Source organism: Schistocerca gregaria, chromosome 11 (assembly GCF_023897955.1).
Source record: "Schistocerca gregaria isolate iqSchGreg1 chromosome 11, iqSchGreg1.2, whole genome shotgun sequence".
In the NCBI taxonomy this organism is placed as follows: domain Eukaryota; kingdom Metazoa; phylum Arthropoda; class Insecta; order Orthoptera; family Acrididae; genus Schistocerca; species Schistocerca gregaria.
This window is the reverse complement of record NC_064930.1, coordinates 111,303,628-111,327,176: the sequence shown is the minus strand read 5'-3', so window position 1 is coordinate 111,327,176 and position 23,549 is coordinate 111,303,628. Positions and strand designations below refer to the sequence as shown.

The following is a 23,549-nucleotide window of genomic DNA, read 5'->3' as shown; positions in this document are numbered from 1 at the left end:
CAGGATGGCCAGACACGGGATTGAACCGTCGTCCTCCCGAATGCGAGTCCAGTGTGCTAACCACTGCGCCACCTCGCTCGGTACATTGAGGAGCGACACGTGTGGTATACGCTGGCACAACACATGCTATGTCATAATACAAGTGATGCGTATTTTATATATATTGGTATTATACTTCAATGAGCAGATTGTGTCTGCCATTTCAGTGACAGGTGGTAGTGATGGGTTAAATACTACGTATATTGACTACACCCAATCAGTCTAATGTTGATCATCTTGAGCTTCACAGGTGGTCTGTCATGGAACAACCAGAGATGTACTGATACAGTTTAAATTATACATCATGCCATGTTGCTTGAACTCTATATTCATGTGCTTCTATCAGACGGTTGGCTCAGTGTTTATATGATCCTCATGTTCCAAAATTTGTCTTTGATATTGGCACAAATCCATATGGGGTTTTCTTACTAAGACTGTTGACAACATATCCGATTAACAAATTAGTTGTGACAATAATTATGTTATCAATATGGCTGTGATGGTTTCTTATTAATAATAATCTGATTGGTCAATTACAAACTTGATGTTACTGTTCAAAGACGAAATGCAGTATCGCTATTTTCACTACACCCCAGGTCGCCTATATTACAAGACAGGACTCTATTAAGACTGCTAACAATGCGGCCCAGTATTATTATATGATCCCTTTAGAAAATTCGGTACTTACCATATCTCACTCTTATGCTACTATGAAAAACAGACATACGATTATTTATTGACATACCAGAGTACGGAAAAAAAACCATGTGATGATCAAACCAGCCGATGAACTCGCTGTGCAAACATAAACTTCTGTCTGATAAAGGTGCTAGTTTTCGACATTTCACAATCTCCTTAGTAAACGTCATGAAACAGAGTAAACACAATGATGACATTTACATTGTTGTCAATGAGATTCAAACTAACCTCCGTGAGGTCAATAAACGAGATCACTGGCTAGTGGCTATACATATTACTTCAACACTCTACGTCTGTGGTTGTGGAATATTACAGCTTTCTTAATCGTACCTTTCATCAAAAGAAACACACATTTTATACGGATTCCTTTTATTGGTTGTATAGGTATTACAGATAAATACTAACAAGCTTACAATCTGAATTGCAATTCTCATATTTTCTGAGGTGATAAAAAAGTAAATAATTCAATCTTTTGCTACCATTTAAAATGGTCTAATATTAACAGCGAATATTCCGTAATATTTATCAAATATTACACACTTGCAAATTATTTTATTGAATGTGTTGCACACAAGCGACGATGAGGCAATTTTCGGTTTTAGTAGTTGGCAGCCATCCTGAGCCGCCCTCTGGCGAGCAAACACTGAGGTTGGGCCAGGACGCGGCTTATAAATCATCGCGCAATTAATAGCCGTTAGTCTGTAGTGGGTTTACACTTGCTCTTAGTTTCTGAAGGTATCCATCTTATATTGTACTAGAGTTATAATCTATTAAGCTGATGTAGAAATTTATGTATCTATATTAAAGTTTAATCTCACATACGCCTCTATGGGCTTATTTTCAGGTTACGCTCTAACGAGTATAAGGGGTATGGTTTTGGCTAGTATAATAATTTTTTGTATCTATTTTGTTCCCGCAACATCAGTAAAGTCCTCCAGGTGTAGATAGTTCAGGCTACTCGTGTGAAACCGCGGTGGCTTACTTGTTCTAATATTCGTGGTAACATCGTTGAAGAGTTAAGTTTTCTAAGGTTTTAAAAATTTTAGGTACTGATATAGCTCTCAGTGGTTACTGACGGGGAAAGAATTAATATAGCTGCGAATCCTCTTCTACGGCTACTTGTCGGCAACATTCTATAAAATTTTTTTTTTTTTTTTTTTTTTTTTTTTTTTTTTTTTTTTTTAGCTGCTTGTTCTGTGAATTCAGAGAAAGCAAAACATCTTGGCAGATGTTGTACTGACAAATTTTGAAGTGGAAATAAGTATTAAGTTTTGATTATACTTTCTGGGGTTGAATTAATAAACTTTACGCAATTTCGAGTTGCCATGTGACCTGGGTAGCTAAGTTCACTGCAGCTCAGTAAAGTTTCCTGACCTTCCCCTAACCACGGTAGAAGACCCCAAGCTCAGTGCAATCCACTTGTTACAGCTGCGACAGGATGGGTACGACGCCACGCAGCTCTTTATAGTCTAACACGGCAGTGGGTCACGTGCAGTCAGTCTGTGCTTTAGACTGCTACGGTGACCTTAACTGTTTTCAGTAGAGAATCCGTAATTACGGTACCCAACAACAATATTTTCGTTCGGTGTGTACGAGATTTCGTCAGATGTCTAAAAACTACACTATTGGAAGCCTTCGCCCCTGTTGTAAATTCCGTGGTATACCGTAGTTTCCTGGATAGGACTCTAAAGACGCGAGGTTTCGATGCGGAAACTTGCTCAAAAAGGGGAAAAGCTCGGCATGTTTTTCAGGAAAACTTGTAAATATTAAAAGGCCTTGGCCACCATCCGCGGTTTCAGTAAAACTGATTACATTAACAGAATTAATATAATTGACAAACTGTTGCTGCGGGGCACTTCAATTCCCCCCATATTTCAGATTAAGCTGAGAATGTCTTCCGAAACAATGTAAGCAGAAAGCAAATTCCGAATTCCGTGTAAAAAGTATGTGGTCGTACTCGACTTGAGTCAAGCACATTGTTTACCGTATCGAGTAACATCCCATTCAAATGAGTGGCCAAAGCAATTTTCCTTTTGACATGTTACTTCAAAAGGAACGTGAGGTTTATAATTGTTGTGAACTATAGCTTACAGTACAGCAGAAGCGCCCGTAAAGGTATACTTTGCCGCAATAACTGTTAGTAGCAATATTGTACTGTTCTCTAAGCCACGTAATTCAAGCACTTGCTTACTTCCAACAGACGTTACCTTAGCCTCCGTTTTTCTTAATACCTAATTTCCTGTTCCAAACTGGTCCTGTATTAACGTATGTACTCCGGAAGCCATTGTAGTGCGTGACGGAGGATACATGGTACCGGTATTAAATTTTCTCCCTTTCGTGTATTGAGAGACTGAAAAAAAGAAACCTTTATGCCTCTGTACGCGTCCTGACAACTTCCCAGGCTTCGTACACGAAATACGGTATTGCGAGCCGAATTGTAGTATTCCTAGGGTACCGGGTGTCGAAATTTATGCGATGGGTTTGAGGGTAACGTTACGTTTGGAAAAACTTTTTTACCCTATGTAGGATAAAAGCATTTATACTCCGATCTGCTAACTTCAGTTGTTACCATTTTAAGGACGTACTCCTAAACTCTTAAATTCCACACCTTCTGTGAATGTATAAAAATGTACAGATGCCACTTCAGTGCATTAACGCGTTCATTTAACGTGTAGTTACTATGGCTGCGGCGACGTTTGTATTTTGTTGTTGAATACAGATCTCGGTTCTCGCCTTTCTTTACTAATACGCCTGTTAATTATTAAAATGACGGGTGTGCATTTGTACTGTATGCATCCGCAAAGGGTGACAGTATACATTTGAGTTAAAAGTACCAAAAATTGGAAATGACAACGGAAATCGGTTGATAATGTTACAATGATTTTTGGCAGCAACTTTGCTAAATGAAACTGCCTTAAAATATATTTTTTGGCTGTGGCAAACGATACGAGAGAAAGTTTAGAAACGTATTTCTCACCAATATTCGCATGGTGCTTTCTCTAGCATTTGTACTTCCCTGTTAGCTACACCAGTTAAGACTAGCTCGTCTGATGCCTTGTCTTATTCCTACTAAGTCGCGACTCCTTGCATAGAACTACAAAAGTGAGTGCTCAAACGATTAGTGCGTAATCGTTTTCTGTAAAAATACTTGAACTAAAATTTTTGTCCAGCTTATTAGCCTTCTCAAAGTGCGTTGGCAAGTGTAATAGTGACAGTATTCAAAATAAACTTGGCTTGGTGACCATGAAGAGTATTAGTCAGTTAGGTTTGAATGTGATAATTTAAGTTAATGAATCTGAATGTTAAGTTGCGCTAATAGCTAAACCTGTAGCGTAGCCTAATTATACTGGTGGCAAATTTCACGCACTTTTGCCATATAACGCACTTACGCCAAAACTATATAGCAAATTTAGGAAACTTAAACTAGCAAATGCGTTGATGCGAATTATATACATTTATAGTTCGTAAACTACGAAAAATGGAAGGGGCTGCGCTATGTAACTTTCATAAGCCGAACTATAATGAACTTTCGCGGCATAAAGTATGTAGTGGAAGTAAATCGCGCAACATTTCTGGAAAATGTTTGCCTTTTAGCGGATGGTCAAGCAACGGCAAGCTGTTAAACGCAGGTTTGTGGCGTAAAAACCTAAAGATTCTGTCAATACTTGACGAGGATATACTGATTTCTTAGAATGTTCACTTATTTATCGCGAAGATATGTGCAGCGGGTAAAGGTACATAAACCAGTGAGAGCAAAAATTTCCGTAAAATCACCTTTATTAAATATCTAGCTTAGCACCCGCTACTTGAATCACGTAGACAATGTGGCCTATGTTCTTTATTTAATCAAATTATATTCACATAGCAACACTTAAGCTTTTCCCCTAATTAAGGCCGTATAAGCATCGTCTTTACCAAATGTACTACTGGTGCCATCCGGTGGTGGTGTAATTTTCAGAAACACGGAAACGCGCATTTATAACCGAAAAGTCAAATACCAATGGTCGTTGATGCAGCCTTAAATCTTTTAGTAATACCTTAGCCCTTTTTTTTTCTGAAAACTAGTTTACCCTTTAGTGGCTGAATTTCCAAAAATGCTGAAACGCGTGGTTCTTAATTTGCCTAATAATCCAAATACCAATTTTCGCAGGCCTAGCTTCAAAATTGCCTTACCTAAATTTTTGAGAAAATCCTTCATCCTCCTATTAAATCCCTTCTTAAACGACGCATCTTCTCCAAATTTGAAAGTTTCTATCCTTAGCGGTTTGGGTTGGCCGACGAGTCATGACATCGCTTTTTATATACCGATTGGCAACATGGGCCGCATATTAGAGGCCATAGGTCACGATACATTGGTTTACGTGACTCGCTATCCCTGTAATACGTGTAGACACACAGGACAAACATGCTTCTTGCAGCTCTATCAGAAGTACGGCTGTGTGTCAACAAGACAGTGGGCAACAACCGTAGCACACAAAGCCAGCTTTCCAGTTGCCGCTAGAGCACCGCGGGCTACGGGCTCGCAACGTGCCTAGAGTTGCTTCTCTAGGAAAGTTTAAACTAGCTACACTGCTTAACGTTCGTGTTACCACCTTTCAGACGTTGGTTCGTGTAATATTTCTCTAGTTAGTAAGTTATAGGATTGCGGCTTAAGTCTAATACCTGTATTACGCATGTTTCGTCATACGGATCTGCAGCTTGTTATTCCTCGACGTCAAAGCATTTTGTCAACAGGTTATCTAGCCTATTGGATCAAACGTAACTTTATTTCGCCCTCCTATTTGGTTGCACATAGAGGTGAACGTTTACGGCGACAGTTTTGTACACATTGTTTCAGTACGAGCAGACTTGTTTCTGAGTAACAATTTTTTTTTAGAAATTTTCCTACTCAAAAATAGTAATGGAAAACGAACATGGAAGTTAGTCGGACGCATATATTGTAAGCTCGTGGTCGAAACGAGTACCATATTTGGTCCCACCAGAACATTTCAGCGCTTCAACTCTGGTATATTTAAAAAATGGAAAGAAATTTTAGCTGTAAATAGCTATCCTCTGCGCACACAAACTCGTAAGGCTTGTGACAACATGGGTTACTGTAAGGTTTTTAAAGGTTTGTCAAAAGCTTGAAGAATCTGCTCAAACGGACGGTGGATAACTATTAAATAGCTGAAATCTAGATTGGCAATAAAATTGCCACAAACCACTAACTTCCTTTCCCTTTTTGAAATCACAAATCTGAAATGATCAAAATTGGTCGAGCGCCAGAAGTTAATTTTGAAGTCCTTGGCTATTAAGCTGTAAAAAAAATAGCGTAACAAACAGAACAGACGCTCAGACAAGCATATTTCGGTTGACCGTAAGAAGTGGTTGCCTTCTTTTGCATGGTGTAGCTTCATTGTCTCTTATTTTTCTGGGGCTTTGCAAGTTCATAAATGGTGCTTATCCAGCAGACGCGAATAGTAAATGAATTGTGTGGTATTGCAGGATCATTTTAAGGAGCGTGGAATAATTTAAATAAAGTAATTACTAAGACTTTTGTTGTGCAGTAAAATTTAAAGCAGTCTTTCGGCATCTAGACTCAGCCTACTTGCCTAGGGTTCTGGGTCGAATTACGTGCTCTGGTTCCGTCTAAGATAAAGCGCAAAAACTGGCAACCGCTTTCAGTTCGGAAAATCAACGTTCTTAATCCAACTCAGATTTTTCTAGACTGAAGGATTAAAAACGAATCTAGGACCGTTACATACTTTTCCTACACTTAAGATCATTAACCATTACGTCGCCATGAGCTGTACTTACATATTGTACTGTAATTGTTTCCAGTGACTTCTCGCAAATCTGTTAGAACAGCAATGTGTCTTTGCTTGTTTGTGCTGCAAGTTGCAGAAAAACCCTGCACGACACTATAAGGCAATAAAATGTACTGCACAAGCTTCAGTAAAACTCAGGGTTTAACATTTAAACATCGGTGGGGAGCATTTTGCAGCGTAGTAAAAAATCTATTGCAGCTCACAGGCCGAAAGTACGAATAGTACTACGTTAAAGCTGTGACTTTGTCAGATATCCTAACTTGAAAATAATTTGCCGTCTTTCAGGTTACCTCGGCGCGATTGTCGTTGTCAGAGCGCATTCAGAACGCTTAAGAATTTTAAACAGTTAAAGATGGCAAAATACTTTGACCTTGTTAATTCAGTATGCCTATGAAGTAAATATGTTCATTAATGTGCCTGAGAAAGACTTCGTAACTTCATATGTTGATTGTAGGTAAGAGGTGTGTTCAGCGAAAACTTTCGGTAAATCTGTTAGGCAAATATTACATTCGTGCAGCAATCACTGCAACCATCGTAATATCGCCTAACAGCTATGGGAATCAGACAACATTAGTAACTGATTTCTCTAGATTCGCTAACAAATCACACCCGTGTACAAAGCAGTTTCAAACGTGATTAATTTAGAAATTAAATATGTGAAGCCTTAAGAAGCTGAATACGCAATTTATAATTTTATTTTCGAATTAGCCCTTAGGCAAAAGGACAAAGTTTTACAATTAGTTTCAAAGTTGGAAAAAGCAACCAGCTAATCATACTGCATAGCTATGGTGAAAGTAATTTATGCTTAGTTTTCAAGCTAGTTTTCACACATCAAAATATCTCCTGAACTGCGTCGTAAAATGAAAAAAAAATGCACGTACAGTGGTATGTGAATAGTACGAAAAGTTCTGAACAGTTAGTAAATTAAAACTTAGTCCTTTCTGCTGAAATGTAACTGCATGGACAGCGAAAACGTAGATAAACTTCCCCTTCTATTTTGAGGCTGTGTAAGTTTCGTAAAGGTTTGAAAATTGTGTAAACTTGGGAAGCAAGTGAGTGATTTCAAATACGGGATGACGTATCGTCTGGGTAAAACGCGCCTTGTCAGTTAAACTGATCTAGGTATATCGTTTGTAACTAATATAAGCCTTTCTCGTAAGATTAGAACTTCTAACGAGTGCATTAAAAAGCCGAAATCTAGATCCAGTAAATTGTAGAATACACCATCAACGTAAGCATTCAGTGCGTAACAGTGATTGAATAAGTCAGTGTGCTAAGACACTGTTGGAAATTAGCTTTTTCGGTGTGATTAAAATACTCAGCCTAAATTTCGTCAAATTTAAAGTTAGTAATGCTGTAAGTGCCTTTCGCTCTGATAGCAAGCTGATCTAGCTAAAGCAGCCCCTTCACAGGTAATAACTGCAAAATTACACTACGCAATAATACTCAAGTTGCCTCGAGACAGCACAATAAATTTGCGAAATACTACTGCATAGTGAGTCGGTATAGGCACCTGTTTGTAGAGCTATATGTGCTGTAATAATGCTGTCCTTGCTTTGTGGTCATTTTAAATTTTCCATGCTATACGTAGACACCAAAATGCGAATGTCCCCAGAAAGATTAGCGTGCGAAGCAAATATTGTTAATAGTGCCCACAGGAAGCATATTTCCAGGCAGCGCAATTCTCAATACTATTGGCAAACCCAAGTAGTCCCTATTTTAGACACTCAATCTTATTCCGTTTCCAGTAAAACTGTAATATTGAGTCTGAGGCGATGTAGAGGCACATTAAAGGTCGCGGAAAGTTAGCGTGAAAATTTGTTTTATAAAATGAGCAAGCTGCCCAAATGTCCGAAAATAGACGTTCCGTTGATATGGTACGCCCGAGTCACACCAGCTTTGTTCATCACTGTTACATTAATTCTGAAGTTGTCTCCTATAGGTATCATCCAGCAGGAACCATTTGACTTCACGATGCCCTATCCACCTAGCCTTCTAGTGAAGTTGTCAAAATTGCAAGGTTCATCTACAAATGACAACTGTTATTCAAAATGAAAACTTCTTTAGGGAAAGTTACGTGAAGCTTCCTTCCCTTTATACATAATCACTTACATGTCGTATGTGGTAAACAGCTTAAGAATTTCCACGTTGTATTTTATTAGTATCGGTTCAATATGCCGGGTGGTCACTGATTCCTCAAACTCATTTCCAAAACTCGCCCAGAAGACCTTTCTGTTTAGGGGAAAGGTTAAAAATCGCTAAGCCGGAGATCTGGATGTAGGAGGGATTCTAAATTTCCGCATCAGAACTGATCCATCCAGCAATTCGAGTTGCAGCACATTTGTGGCACATTTGTGAAGCAAAATTCCTCCAGAGAGCATTCCTCACATTGTAGTTTGGAAAGCTCGCTGAATTCTCTCAAATTCACATTGATCGTGGTGCGTCTTGGCATAAAATCCACCAAAAGAATATTTACGATACCGCTACCAAAACATGGTTGACGTTACCTTTGAGCGCCTTTTTTTCGAATTTCCTCGATGATACACTTAAAAGGCAGCCCACAACGTTGGGATCATGGATTTACTTAAAACTGTGTACCTTTAGTAGGCAATTAAGACGTGTGAAAGTAGTAAAGTGCATTACTCTGGCAATTCTGAAAAAATTCGTCAGTGCTGGACGATAGTTCATGGTGGTAAAACGGTCATAGTTCGACCTTTGTAAGACGAATGTACCTTCCCTATTGGTTCTTGCTACGTTAGGAACGTCTGGTGAAACGCCAAATGGACCTTCTTCCGTCTTTGTAGATTGGATCGTCAAGGTGCAAAGTAGATCTAGGTACATTACGAGATTGCATGTATGATTTTGCAGATCACAATAGGCATACAGTTTCATAAATGTTGATTCATTTACTTATCGGTAGTTACAAATGTTCCAATAATAAAATTAGTCTAAAATTTTGCTAAAACATTATGCAAATAAACGATGTTCTAGTTTTCACTTAAATGTGAAATTAAACATGACCAGCGATGAAAAAATATATAGATGAAAAAATAAAGTTCGTGCAGCAGTCGAACTGTCGCCTCATACATCTTCGACTTAGGGAGATCGAACGCTAACCATTAAATTAACTTTGTCTGCCACCTACGCATAGATACATCAGTTGTAAGATGTGTAAAACGCTCGAAAACCAGTTTATGCAATAATATTTTAAGACTGGTCGCAGTTTTATGTATTCTCTAAAAGTCTTAATAAAACTTCAATTTAATGATGTTAATGTGGTTCCTATTTCCAGAAAAGCTTTTCTAGCTATTGAGTATGTATTTTATACCGTATCTAAATTTCTCAACAGGTATCCAGTACCATTCAGAGGTGCGATGAGTTGTGGTCCAGGAGGGAACATGAAATTAGTAGCAGCTTTTCTGCTTCTACTAGTGGCTGTTGCAGAAGGTAAGAGTAGTAACATGTCAACTTAAACACCTTAAATTTCGAAATTCGAAAATTGTACGATTATGTAGCTGAAAGTAATTTTTACCCCAGACAAAATGTCGTGCTCCTAAACATGGCAGATAACTGTACACATGCTTCCATACTGGTGCGCGTAGACTAATACGATGAAGCTGCCAGCTGTGAATCAGATAAATGACATACTACAAACCACACGTCCTTAGTATTTGGATCAATGCTCGGTAATTTTTTTGGGAGTTCCCATAGTTTGTTACCTCAGTCCTAATCTGTTGCTGCAGCTTATGTTGGCAAGGGCAGTCTCCAGATCAGTAGCATTTCTAAATTAAGATTAGTGGCAAATCAGCATTTTATACTAGTTTCCTATTAAATGGTCATATGCAGAAAGACTGCAGTGTAATAATGCTAGAGATGGAAAAGCTAAATGCTAAAATTTAGCATCTTTGTAAAGAAACTAACACATAGAGCAAAATAAAAAACATTACCGCCAATGTTAAGTTAGCAAGTTGACAAGACCAATTGTCTTCCCACAATGTTGTGACATAGTTCAGTATCTGAACAAAGGCAGATGGGGGGGCCCTTATGACGAGTAGGCTTTAACAAACGTCTGAAACTCCTCAGTTCACTGTTTCAAATCAATGCTCGGATCAGTGCTGTTAGAAACGATTCAATTTTTGCTGGAAATGAGATGGCGAGATTCATCCTTCCGCTAGCGAGAAGACAAAAGCAAAGGGTACTTACTATATTCTTTCCCATTCCGTAACAGCTGAATGGGATGCACCAACAGTGGTGGTTTCTTTAAAACTATTTAATCGATCTCTAAATGACAAATCATTAGCTTAATCTCGGGGAAAGTACGTGGCAGTTCCCTAAATCTTAGGGCCGTCTGAACTAGACTCGCTGTTCAAACATTTTACTTCCTAATTCGGGAATTATCGGGTTAAGATCTTTGAATCGGCCTGCCATTTAGTGACTTTCGTTGGTATTAAGTCTTGGCGTTTATGGTGTACTAATTTTAATAACAATGAAATATGGGCTGAAATGTCTTGTAAGGTGCACAACATGCTTAACAGCGGCAGCTAATAAGATTGCAATCATTGTCAAGTTCTGGAACATTCGTTCGCAACACTCTCGCGCTAAAATTAATCTATGGTATGTTTAATTTAATCGGCATTCGATTCTGGAATAATTTTGATTCATCTGAATTTTGCAGTTTTGTTTTAAAACTGATTAAAACCTTAATTTTCACCTGTTATTCTAATATATGAACAGGCATTAAACTGCTTATTTACAACAGACTTCATAAAACATTACGTTCTCATAAACAAAATATTGTACTGGGTTAAGTGAAGCAACGTATTCTAGAGGGCATTTTCGTGTTTGATACCTTGATACCAAAATCAGCATCAGATGTCTATATCTGAACATACAAGTGCTCTTATTGTAAATTTATTCACACAATAGCAGTTTTTGCAGGACATGAATTAATGCTATTTCCTCAAGTGTCACGAAATTGCCAGATTTTCAAATCTTAAACAAAATTGTGGCTAGTTAAGTTCCCTGTGTACCGCTTGCACTCGCGTCGCAAGAGTGAAATGTCACACGATTCTTCAAAAAATTCTGTTCTATCTAAGGCTGCGGCGTATCGGTAAATCTGGAACGCGTTCGAAGTTTGCCCAGCCTTTGTAATTCTGGTAACAACTTTCACTGTCTGCCAGCAACTTCAGCAAGTTGTACCGAAATGCGTTAAACAGATTTTTCTGTGCAGTAGCGTCCCAAAATGGTTGAGCGTACGTGTACAAAGCTGAAGTAACTGCCATTTATAGTTTAGATCGGGCTCAACAAATCGCAGACACATAGCATGAGCACTAGCGTCTGTTAATGCTCGTGAGCACAGCTACATGTTGGGGAGCGGGGACTTTCGTTAATCATGAGACTAAACCTGATGTAAACATAAACGCCATAATTGGTTGCAACCGTGGCTCTCGTACACTGCTTTTCCGCTCTTGGAAGTAGGTCTACCTTATGTACTAGACATAATCACTGCAAATGAAACTTGGTCTGCTATATACAGCCATCAACGTTTAACTATACGTACCTAACTGATCTTCAAAGATCGTGTAGCAAGCCTGTGAACGCTACTTGTGCTCGGGTTGGTCATACGTACCGTGAAAATGGTAGTGAAACAAGCATGCGAAACATCGTTAATGGCGAAAAAGTTAATCTTTTCCACAAGATTAGAGAAGTCAAACGTTTTTCGAGGAACAATATATAAAAGAAATAAGGGATAGTACTTCAGTAACGTGGCACAATCTTTAGCTCCGTATATTGATAAGTGAGCTGATGGGAAACTGTTCCGACCTCGTTGTGGCCAACGTTTTTGTTGGGTTTAAATACCTAAATTAAATATGAAATTCATCAAATGTTAACTATTAATCATTTTAAGGAAAACGCAAGTCTTCTAGTTCAATATCGCTCGCAACTCTAGTTTTCATTGCAAATACGCATGCTTATCTTTTTGTTAAAAATTAAAGTTGAGACAACAAATTCTGTGGAGGAAAAATCAAATCTGAATGTTACTTTGTAAGACAGATCTGATATCACAAAAGCCAGTGATAAGTAGTAAAAAAAAATCATGGCGTCGAGCATACGGTACAAATTCTGAATATTTAGTTCTCATTTTAACACGCCAACGTAAACCAAACAAAACTGATATGGATCAGAGTTGAAGAATTTTTCGTTAAGAATGGCTTTCAAGCTGTCAAATGCACTAAGCTTTGACATCACTGCCGAACCGAACAATGGCGAAATGAAGTACACCAAATGTCAAGGTTTTTTGTGGCTGTGGATTCTACTACAGATATGCCGATCGCCTCGTTATCAACGTAGCAATATTGGAATGTTCCTTGGAGTCCTATGTGGGAAGAGTTGAGAGATTAGCAGACCACTGACTGTAATACCCTCAGTGGCAACAGCAGTGAGCTTTTAAGCAATACGTAGCTCGTACAGAAAAATGAGCTAACTTAGTCAGGAATTTTAGTCTGTTCTTAATGACAATACTATATTAGCTAAGGTCGAGGGCATATTGTTTCCCGGCCTGTTTCCTAAGAAGCGTATCGCCTGAATTTTTACCATATTTCCTTCCGTTAAAGAATTAAAGAACGTTCAGAACTATATTGTTCTATCCGTTTCCTTTGACGTCTTTAGTGCATATACTGACGTAACTGCAAGTTAGTTGGATCACTTGCCTGGCCAGTGTTGTCAAACGCTCCTTGAAGCTGTTGCTCCACCCCCCCCACCCCCCCCCCCCCCCCCCCATTGCCGCTAAGCCGCTAAGTCTTTGTATGCGTAACAAAACATAAAACGTATCCTCATTATCGTACTTGATTAAACTCGAGAGCTTGTCCCCTACGTGAAACGAAATCCCATGAGGTTCCAACAAACGTGGAAGAACAGTGTAATGTTTACACGACGTTTAAGTTCCTGATGAACTGAGCACCGCCAAATGTGAAATATGTGGTATTGATGACGTGGCGAGTCATTGCGTAACACTGGCAATGTCTTCAAACCTAAATCCGCTGTGAGAGGAATCTTTTCTATACAAAACCATATGTACGCAAAATAGCAGTTGGTAAAAGGAACTCCAGCTGACTCTTCTCAAATTATCGTCCGCGTAAGATGTTCAACCCTTCCAATCTTATATTTTAGTATAAAGTTTGAATAACATTAAGATCTCAGGGAATTAGTAATTTTGATCTGTTCTCAATGTTCAGCGAATTTGAGATTCGTCCCAAACGGTTAGAAATTGACCTGCAGTGTGGCAGAATACAAAGACAAAACGTCAGTACAAGCAAAATCTAGGAATAGGGTATTAGACAATTTCCTGAATATTCTCGATTATCAAGTTGAGCTGCTAACATGCTTTTCCCCTCTTGATTTTTCAGTATTTTATAAAAACGGAAATGAGTGAAATACTTCGAAAGACCGCTAAAACGGTCCAATAGTCATGTGATAGTGTGACGTCATTCACCAGTTAGCTGCTCCTAAGTGCTAAATGAGTCTTGTTTTGGAATTTACACTTCAAAACAAGGGTTAAGTATGGTCGTTTACTTACATACCGTGCAAATACATCCATAAAGTTTCTGCGTGCTCTAGAGAATAAATGGGTAAAATGTTGCTCTATGACCGCAAGTTGGAAAGTCGATGCAATTCACTAGCTTAATTACAAATATTGCACTGTGAGATAAACATTGACTTACCTCCGAGGGATGCTCTCTCACTGTCAAAATGAAGTCATTCAACGAAATTAAACTTTTGATAGAAAGTTTCACCCAAGTATACTTAAATTATTCGGTAGCTCTGTATCGTCGAATATGGTAAGATATCCATAACTAGGTGGTTCGAATCTAACCTGAAATAACATGTAAACTTACAGTATATGTAAAACGGGACAGCACTCTCAAATGAAAACCAAACAAGTTAAACTTACGCACAGATCAGAAACAGAATATTGTTTTCCTTGCTGTTTACATGCGCTCACATTTGCAATCGCTGTTAACACAACGTTCAGGAAGTTGCGTTCTAGTTAACGCGACCACGCACTTCTTAATTAGAAGCTATGTATTTATCTTTGTCTGGCTAGGATTCCTATTGATTAAACTTTCGCGATTTCAAATATGAAGTCTGCTTCAGCCGCTAACAATAGTTTACCCTCATAAACATCAGTCCGTAAGTTTGTATCACCTGAATGTTGTACACACTTCAGATCTTTCGGAATAATCTCATTGCCCAACGCCTCGTACTGGGACGTGTGCTGATATCTTCACAACTGCTTTCCAAAAAAAGTGGCTTGTTCCCAAAGTAAATGCATTTACCTTCATTTATCTAGTGATCAGGCGAGAGGTCGTATGATCCGCATAAGCAATCTGTCGAAATTGCTGCAATCAGTCCTTCCAAACGCAATTGTATTTCGTATAAGACATAAAAAGATGACCCTTCCAGGATTAGAAAATGACCTCTTTAGCAGTAGTCGGTTGAGATGTCCATTGCGTTACCGACCACCTTGTGTGAAATCACTGGTATACAGGAAATGAAACTGCATGAATAATTTCTGTGCCTTGGGTCGCCGACTGTAGTCAGCTTAAACCCGTCCACACGCAACGATCTGTCTGCGCAGACATCGGCGCAGATGTCTGTACATGCAAAAGATCGCAGCAAATGTCGTGTTCACACGACACAAACCCCAATCTACTACTCGCCCGCTGTTTGTGTAGAAAAGAAATATCAGTGCCAAGCGACTACGTTCTCCGTGAACGTCAAAAACTTAATTCAGTTACTCTGAAATATAGAAATGGAGGAAGTTGTGTTGTCTCTGTTCGCAACTTGTTGCAAAACATTCAGATCAACCGCAGGAAACAGAAAGCGGTCAAAATGGTGTAGACAATGGTTGATAAAGCAAAAGCAGTTTTCTCACGTACCTCTACTGCGAGAGTTGCAGGGCGAACCTGTTTAACGTTACCTCGTGTTACATTTCCTGGCACATTGACACTCAGTTCATCTTCAATTGTACTCCTGCTTGGTCTTGGCGTTTCTTCATCACTAAGAAAGCCATGAAGATCAAAATACCATAACGTTGCTGGTATACTTGATCTAGATTTCTGAACTTTATCTAACTCTTTCCGGTAAACAGTTCGCTAACAGACTTAATTTACTTGACTTGTCTTCACGAACTCATCCTTCAGGACAGCGTAAATAGCTTAACATGTGTTGGGCATTTTACTCAACGCTTGTTTCGATAGTGCAGATGAAAATTCCAAATCCTTGTAGCTACTTCCTGTTGCTAGGAATCTTAATGTTATCGCCTCCCGTTCATGAGGAGGAAATTGCCCTTCTCATAAAAGTATTTTTTCTCATACTATTAGGGGCTACAAGCTTTGAGAGAATTCAGTTTAGACATCCATCCGCAAATACCAGTTCGCAACGAATTTTTTATATTACCGTTTATCTTTGCCGAGGCGTCAACTGCCCGCAGTTTTTCAATTAGAGCATTGTATGCTGTCTTTTTGTCTGGGTCACTACATTCTTTACTTTTAATCTTCCACAAACATGGGTGGTTTCTATATATTTCAATGAAATCACTTACAAACTCTCGAGAACCGTGACGAGTATCAGCCATTTTAATGCTCTATGTGCACATATACAATCAATACTGAACACAACTGTTTCGCGCCAGATTTGCAGCGATCTCTTGTCCACACGCTCAAACTTATCTGCGCAGATGTGGTTTGAAGCCACAGATTTGAGAGGTTTCGCTCAAACCTCCAACTCAAACTTCCAGGTTTGCGCACACCTCAGGTTGGTGAAAATCTTTTGTCCACACGCAACGATCTGTCTGCGCAGACAAAACGTTGCGGGTGGACGGGCCTTTAGTTATACGGATCCATTTGCAAAGGTTCTGCAGTTTTGATAGTTTAATGATCCTGCAAGGAGCAGGGAAAAGAATGTCATTGCACATATACCCACTCTAATGGGTGGAGCGTAAACGTATCAACTTAAGCAAAGCTTCCACTATCAGCGTTAACAAAATTCATTTATATTGTTACTTTATTTCTAACTTTCCCATCACTAAAATTACTTTTTACTTAAAAACTACGTAAAAACCTCAGAACTTAACGTTCGCACACCAATAGCTTTGGCTTACTCGTGACGTCACCAGCGCATCAACGGAGTTTATCACGTGACCAGATCTTGATAAGATTTTAAGCGTTAATTACGTAGCTCATGTTGAGAATATTCACCATAAATGCTGTTTAAATATTGTAATCAATCAGAATACAATAATCCGGGGCATACTTTTAACATAGGAAAATAGCCATTCCGTACGCCTCGCAGAATGGATTTTGTTTCCGCTAATAAAAGAATCAATATGCAATGAAAATGGCGCGTAAGAAACTGAGTCTACAGTAACCTAACGGGGTTCATCTACAGTGCACGGAATTCAGAGAAGCAATCGTTAACAGAAAAGAGAACATAATCTCACGCTTTAATTACCCAATTTTTGTATAAAAGCTTACGAAGAAAAATGCAATATACGTTAATGTGACGTGTGCATTTTTCATTTGTAACACTAAAGATTTCCACGCAAATGTTTGTGGATTTAAATTGAGTGACGAAGATAGATACGACGGCAGCTGTTCTCTCCCATTCTGTCCTGCGCTGCTCACACCTTGCTAAAAAGTATTCCTTGTGAAGCCCTGATTCAGCTTGTCTCCCTTGAACTGAACTGTTGTCATGGTCAATGGATATTTGACGGAACTGTAGTGTAGTTATTCTGCTGTAGTTCCTTAAATGTCTGTCACAGCAGACATAGTGCAGAATAGTTAACTCCACCTGTACGTACCGACTTCTTCCTATCGGTGCAGGTGTTGATGTAGCTTATTTGCTGGCACTCGGTGAGCTGTTACACTCGCAAAGGCGTATCTCATTGACTTGTCCAAAACAGCGTCCAGCTTTTGTTGCGGAATCTTGTCTCTTATACAGTAGTAAATGAACCATCAAGATTACTGAATATTAAAGATCGCTACTTAAACAGCGAAAACAATTATAGCTTAGATGTGTTGCTCTGACAGTCGGGAAAATTGTCATCACTTTTTATTAATTTCCCTAATTAATACTCCACGCGAAACTGAACCGTACTATAACTTCAATAAACTTGACTAGTCCGTCATAAGACTGCAAAATTACTTAAATATAACACATTCTTAAAGTGGACTAAACACAAAAAATTGCTTCTAGCCTTACATTCCTTGCCCACGTACATGTGCTTGATGATTTTAGTAGCTATAACACTAGCAAAATTGAAAAATGAAAAATGAAACAAATATTTTAAAGCAGATATCAGACTACTAACACAGCTATTCCGTACAATCCTATATATCGCTAACTCCCCACGTTTTCAGTTTCAAATTTTAAATGTAGTCACAGCTACTAAAAATTCACAAGCACATTTTCAGGATTAAAAGAGGTTAAGAATGCGCATGGGCTAAAAAATGTACTTGTCACATTCAAAGAAATATTGGTATTTTAAACAGCAGCAATCCCACTTGGAAACGGGAAATGATAGTGATACAAAAAGTACACTACGCCACATAGTTAGAATACTTCGCCATGCAGTTCTGAACAACGTGGAGTTAAGTCTCTTAGTTCTTCGGGAATTGACATTGAGATAGCAAAATTTATACCGAACAAAGTAACCTTTTAACGACGTGTTAAAAGTAGCTCGTATGAAGATTTCGCTGCTCTTCTCCAATACTGTGCCTCCCTAACATTGGCAGGCGCACAGTTGGAAGGAAAAAAATATGAAGCTATATCGTAAGCATATTATCAGGTAGTTCATATTATTTCAAGACAGTATGTGTTTCGCAAGCAAACCAGGTTTCAAAATAACTGCAAACAGCTCTCACAATATGATTTTGGCTTTCTCTCTTCCAGTGTGTGCAAAATGTCCGTCTGGATTCTTCGAATGCAGTAACGGCGCCTGCATAAGGGAAGCAAAGCACTGCGACCGTAAGAAAGATTGCCCCGATGGAGCTGATGAGCTGCACTGTGGTAAGTACAGCTAAGATTTTCGTATTAGTGAATTTGCATGTCTTTAATTAGAACCTAATTGCGTGTGTTCCTTTCAATCTTTAGCTGCAAGCTACTTATTCACTAGAGTTTGTGCTAAGGGCCGAAACTAGATTCTTGTTAAGAGAACATCAAACAAGTTTGTCAGTCCTATATTACTTTAATCTCAAAATTACACTGACGGGCGAAACTTTCCGTATGTGATGTAGTGGAATGACTTAAGTTACCTGTAATTAATAGAAATTCTGGTAGAAGCATCTATATTTTCATGGACCGGAATATGAACGTTGAAATTTCCCTTTTAACCTAGAGGTAATAAAGTACTATGAAAGCTAATGGCTAGAAACTATCAAGGAATTGTGGAAATTGACCAAAGTTCGATAAGTTAATTCTCCGTAACTAGACGGCCTACCCACAATGTGGTTTTGGCTTCAAAGCAAACATTTCAGCCAGGTAAAAAGCACGCAGGCGACCAGCAAGAAATCAGAATTCCCAAGCGGCTCTAAAAGCTCAATAGTGAGCAATAATATTGAAATTCTCCCCAGAGTGCGCAATAAGAGGAAAGGGTATGTCACGTCAGTAACACATTAGCAGCCAAACAACGTAGATGCTGCTGTTGCCGACCTATGGCTGTTACTGTTGCCGGTCTGATAGCCGATACCGTCTCGATAGTTCCTTATATCTCGTTAAATGTAGTTCGTTTCTGTTGAGAAACTTCTTTAAAGCTTCCCCCATAAGCGGCCTGGAGACCCATTCCACACCTTCAAAGAATGGGCCAATCACTGTACAATAAGACCAGAACAACTCACGTACCACATAAACACCCACTAAACAAACATGTACGTACACCTAAACTCGAGTATTTTTCAGGAGCCGGTTACACACATTGGCGGCGGATTACGAAACCGTAAGAGTTTACATTTCGCCTTGTCAGGTCATCATCGCTGCAAATCGTCACATGCCTTCAAACCACTCGCAATACTCGATCTTTGGACCGTCGTTCATAGCTTCCAGCGATATTGGAATGTAATACACGCGCTAACAAAATTGACACTCGGCGCGGTGGCTGATGGGAGCGACTGTAAATGGGAAATGCCTTTACGGCCACTCCCATCAGCCACCGCGCCGAGTGTCAATTTTGTTAGCGCGAGTAATACTTTCCACTCTTCAGCCTTCAAAATTCTTCGTACCCTGCTATCACGTGCACCCGGTATTAAATTTGAGCTGACCGAGCAAAATGTTGAAACGTCAGTGCTAGAAGCTGAACTTGTCCGTTTTTGATCGGTCAGACCTTAACTTACACGCATCCTGAAAAGCATCGTCGGCTTCAGAATCATCGTGAACACGATAACAAACTGTATGTGTTTCTGGTAGTTCCGTACACATTAGCCATAGCCATTGTACCTCCATGTTTTCGTACTTGCATAACCATTTCAGTGCGGCAATGCGTTGCTTAGTCTTACTTGATTTATTGCTGCTGGAAAACGCGCACAGATACGTTGAAAACAAATGGACTATGCTACTGCGCAAAACGGCAACGATATGCCATTTTGTTACAAACTGTTAGTGGACCTTTCTGTATACCTCTGTAATCTGCAGAACAGTGAAGTGATTGCAGAGGGTACATCTAACAGTACTAGTTATTAGGGCTTCTGTTCCATTCACACGATGAGTGCAAGAAGACTCTGTGCGTGTTATAACCTAATCTTGTCCTCGCTATCCATAAAAAGCGATATCTATAGGTCTGATGGGGTTTCCATTTAAAGCAGCTTCTTGAAGCTTTAAAATAGCTTACCCTGGGAGAGAGTACTTTCAGTTTGCCATTAAGTTTATTAATGTCACTCAAATGTATCAAACCTGTGACTATTCGTGCTGCCCTTCTCTGTACTCGTTTAATATATCCTGTGGCATCTAACACAGATGCCACCTACACTTTGGTGATAAGTTGGTTGTACAAGTAATTGGTAAGCAATCTCCTTTGAAAACTGCATTTCCCCAGTGTTCTAGCACTAAACCCATGTCTATCACGTGCATTGCGCACAACTGAGCGTATTTGGTTATTCCAGTTCATATCCCTCCAAAGCGTTACACCCAGGTATTTGTATAGCTTCACAGATGCAAACTGTGACACCTTGATACTATACTCACAGGATGTTTCCAAAGTTGTTACATATTTCTGAACATTAAAAGTGGCAAATGTTTCCACTACGTAGGCCACCCAATATTTCTTGTGCAATGCAATATTTGTCCACACATTCTTTCCTCAAGCGCCATCATAGACGTTCGGGACTCGAAACATGCGCAAAGATTTTTTCGCGTCAACTCTTTGCCTCATTGTACAAGCAATATGCTGTACATCACCTTCACTTGGGACTTGGTGCTTCACGAAAAAACAAAGTAACTCACAGCTGTAGGTAAAGTATCTAAACACAGGAACAGATGCGATAATGATGCAGTTTTGTTCGCGAGTTTGAGGTCACTGAGAAAATCTTAGATTTTCTGCCTAAGAAATTTCAGTGATAAGGCTGGCAATAAGTTGGCTAGTAATCGGCGACTTAAATATGAGTTTGAACTAAGGTATTTCGCATTAAAAAAGCATTTAAGTAATTACGTCAGAAACTGAAAACTTCAGGGAGGTTTTTACTCTCGATGTATCATTAATTTAACTACAGGATAACACAACTTTAATGTCAACATCTTTGGACTCAACAAAACTTGGAAGTTTCATGGGAACCAGAATCGACTAGATTTTTCCAGCTTTGCATTTTTGCATGGTCCTTCATTTACATTCCTGGTAGTTGGTTGAGGAGCTATACGCTAAAACTTTGGTTCAGATGGTAGGATTCTCTTTTTTAGTACTGTCATGCCATAAACAGGAAGTTTATAAACTTCTATAAATTTCTTATTCTTGCTTTCGTACTTCCAAACTTGAAGCATCTTATACTTTACAATAATATGAGCACTTAATCCTCAACGCTCACAGGATTAAGGCTCAAATTTCTATTCAAATCCTTACAAGGGAACCTCCCCATCTCACCCCCCCCCCCCCCCCCTCAGATTTAGATACGTTGGCACATTGGATAGGCCTTGAGAAATTGAACACAAATCAATCGAGAATAGTTGTGTGAAACTAAAAAAGCAAAATATACAAACTGAGCAGTCCTTTGCAAGATAGGCAACATGGATAGTATGAGCTCAGGAGCGCCGTGGTCCCGTGGTTAGCGTGAGCAGCTGCAGAACGAGAGGTCCTTGATTCTCGTCTTCCCTCGAGTAAAAAGTTTGCGAAAATAGTTATGATCTTCCTTTCGTTCATTGAAGTATCTGTTAACTGTAGTAAGATTGTTTTTGCGACCGCACCGCAAAATCGTGCGATTGATAGACGAAAGGACGTGACTCTCCAAAGGGAACCGAAAAAATTTGATCGAAAGGTCAAAGGTCAACAAATTCCTGCACAGGAAATCGTCTCGTATATTCTATACGACACTGGTGACGGCATGTACGTCACATGACAGGAATGTTGTCGACCGACCTAACGTGTACACTGGGCGAGTGGGTAAAGACTCTTCTACCTCTCCCGTTTAGGTTTTCTAGTGGATGTGATCACTCTAAAAAAGTGATGAAAACATAAGTTTGTAACTTAAACTGCAACAAATGAATCCAACAGTTTCACAGTCGCTCAGTTCTCCCTGTGCTCTGTCAAAACATGTTTTTAACGTTCTCAAATTTTTGCGTGTGTAGACCGTTAAATCCTTATGTCCAAGCAAATCTGAAAATGTCCTGGAATTTTGGAGAGCCTGAACTATCAAATTGTCTGAAAATAAACTTTCCACTCGAGGAAGACTTCCGAATCAAGGACCTCTCATTCCGGAGCTGCTAGCGCTAACCACGGCGCTCCTGAGCTCACATTATCCTTCATGTTGCCTATCTTGTGGATGGACTACGCAGTTTCTATATTTTGCTTATTTGTTTCATAGTTCACAAAACTTCGAGTTTTCTCGATTGAGCTGTGTTCAGTTTTTAAAGACCTATCCACTGCGCCAACTTACAAATAAATCTGAGGGGGGTGCGATGGGGAGGTTCCCTTGTTGGAAGTAACATTCCATGCGACTTGCCTATAAATCTTCCATAAATTTAAGAATGCTTCCTATGGCCGTTTGCACATAGCTTCACACCATAACCTCAAGACATGGGCCTCAGCTGTCTGTCGTGAGCTGCGCAGCTCACATTGCCACTGAAAACTGGTAGCAATGCAATATACGCATGACCTACACTGAAGTCATACACCTACCTAATATTGTGTAGCCCCCCCCCCCCCCCCCCCCCCCTCCGCGCGCGGGCACCGTCCTGAAACAAGATGTGGTGCGGACTCGACTGTCTAAAGTAGTGCTGTAAGCATTTGACACCGTGAATCTTGCAGGGCTGCCCATAAATCCGTAAGATCCGTTGCAAGACATCCCAGATATGTGCAATAATGTTCATCTGAGAGACTTGTGTGGCCAACAGAAGTACTTACTGTTCCTGGAACTACTCTGGCAATTCCAACAACATAGTGATATCCCACATGTCACAAATTGCTACAAAGTCCGTCAGAATGCACAATTAACATGAATGGATGCAGGTGATAACACGGTGTTTGTGTATGACTCGGCTGTCAGTTTATATCTCAGGGGTCCCATATCAAACTGCACACACCCCATACCATGACACTCCACCGGTCTGAAGTCACCTGCTGACATGCAGGATCCACGGGTTCATGAGGTTGTCTCTATATCCACCCACTTAAAACAGTTTCTAACGACTCATCCATCCAGGCAACATGTTTTCAGTCATCGTCAGTCCAATGTTGGTGCTGATGGGCCTGGGCAAAGAGTACAGCTTCGTCATGCAGTAGCCAAAGGTACATGAGTGGGCGTTTGG

The 23,549-nt window shown here is 39.6% G+C and overlaps 1 protein-coding gene across 1 annotated transcript in view; it reads left to right on the top strand.

Moving 5' to 3' along the window:
- Positions 1-1,408: 1,408 nt before the first annotated feature.
- LOC126295310 (vitellogenin receptor-like) overlaps positions 1,409-23,549 on the top strand; it is a 120,969-nt gene continuing 98,828 nt past the window's right edge. Inside the window, exons 1-3 of the mRNA XM_049987756.1 lie at positions 1,409-1,473; positions 9,895-9,992; positions 18,498-18,614. Coding sequence (XP_049843713.1) covers positions 9,920-9,992; positions 18,498-18,614 — 190 coding nt within the window. The 5' untranslated portion in view covers positions 1,409-1,473; positions 9,895-9,919. The remainder of the gene's footprint in view (positions 1,474-9,894; positions 9,993-18,497; positions 18,615-23,549) is intronic.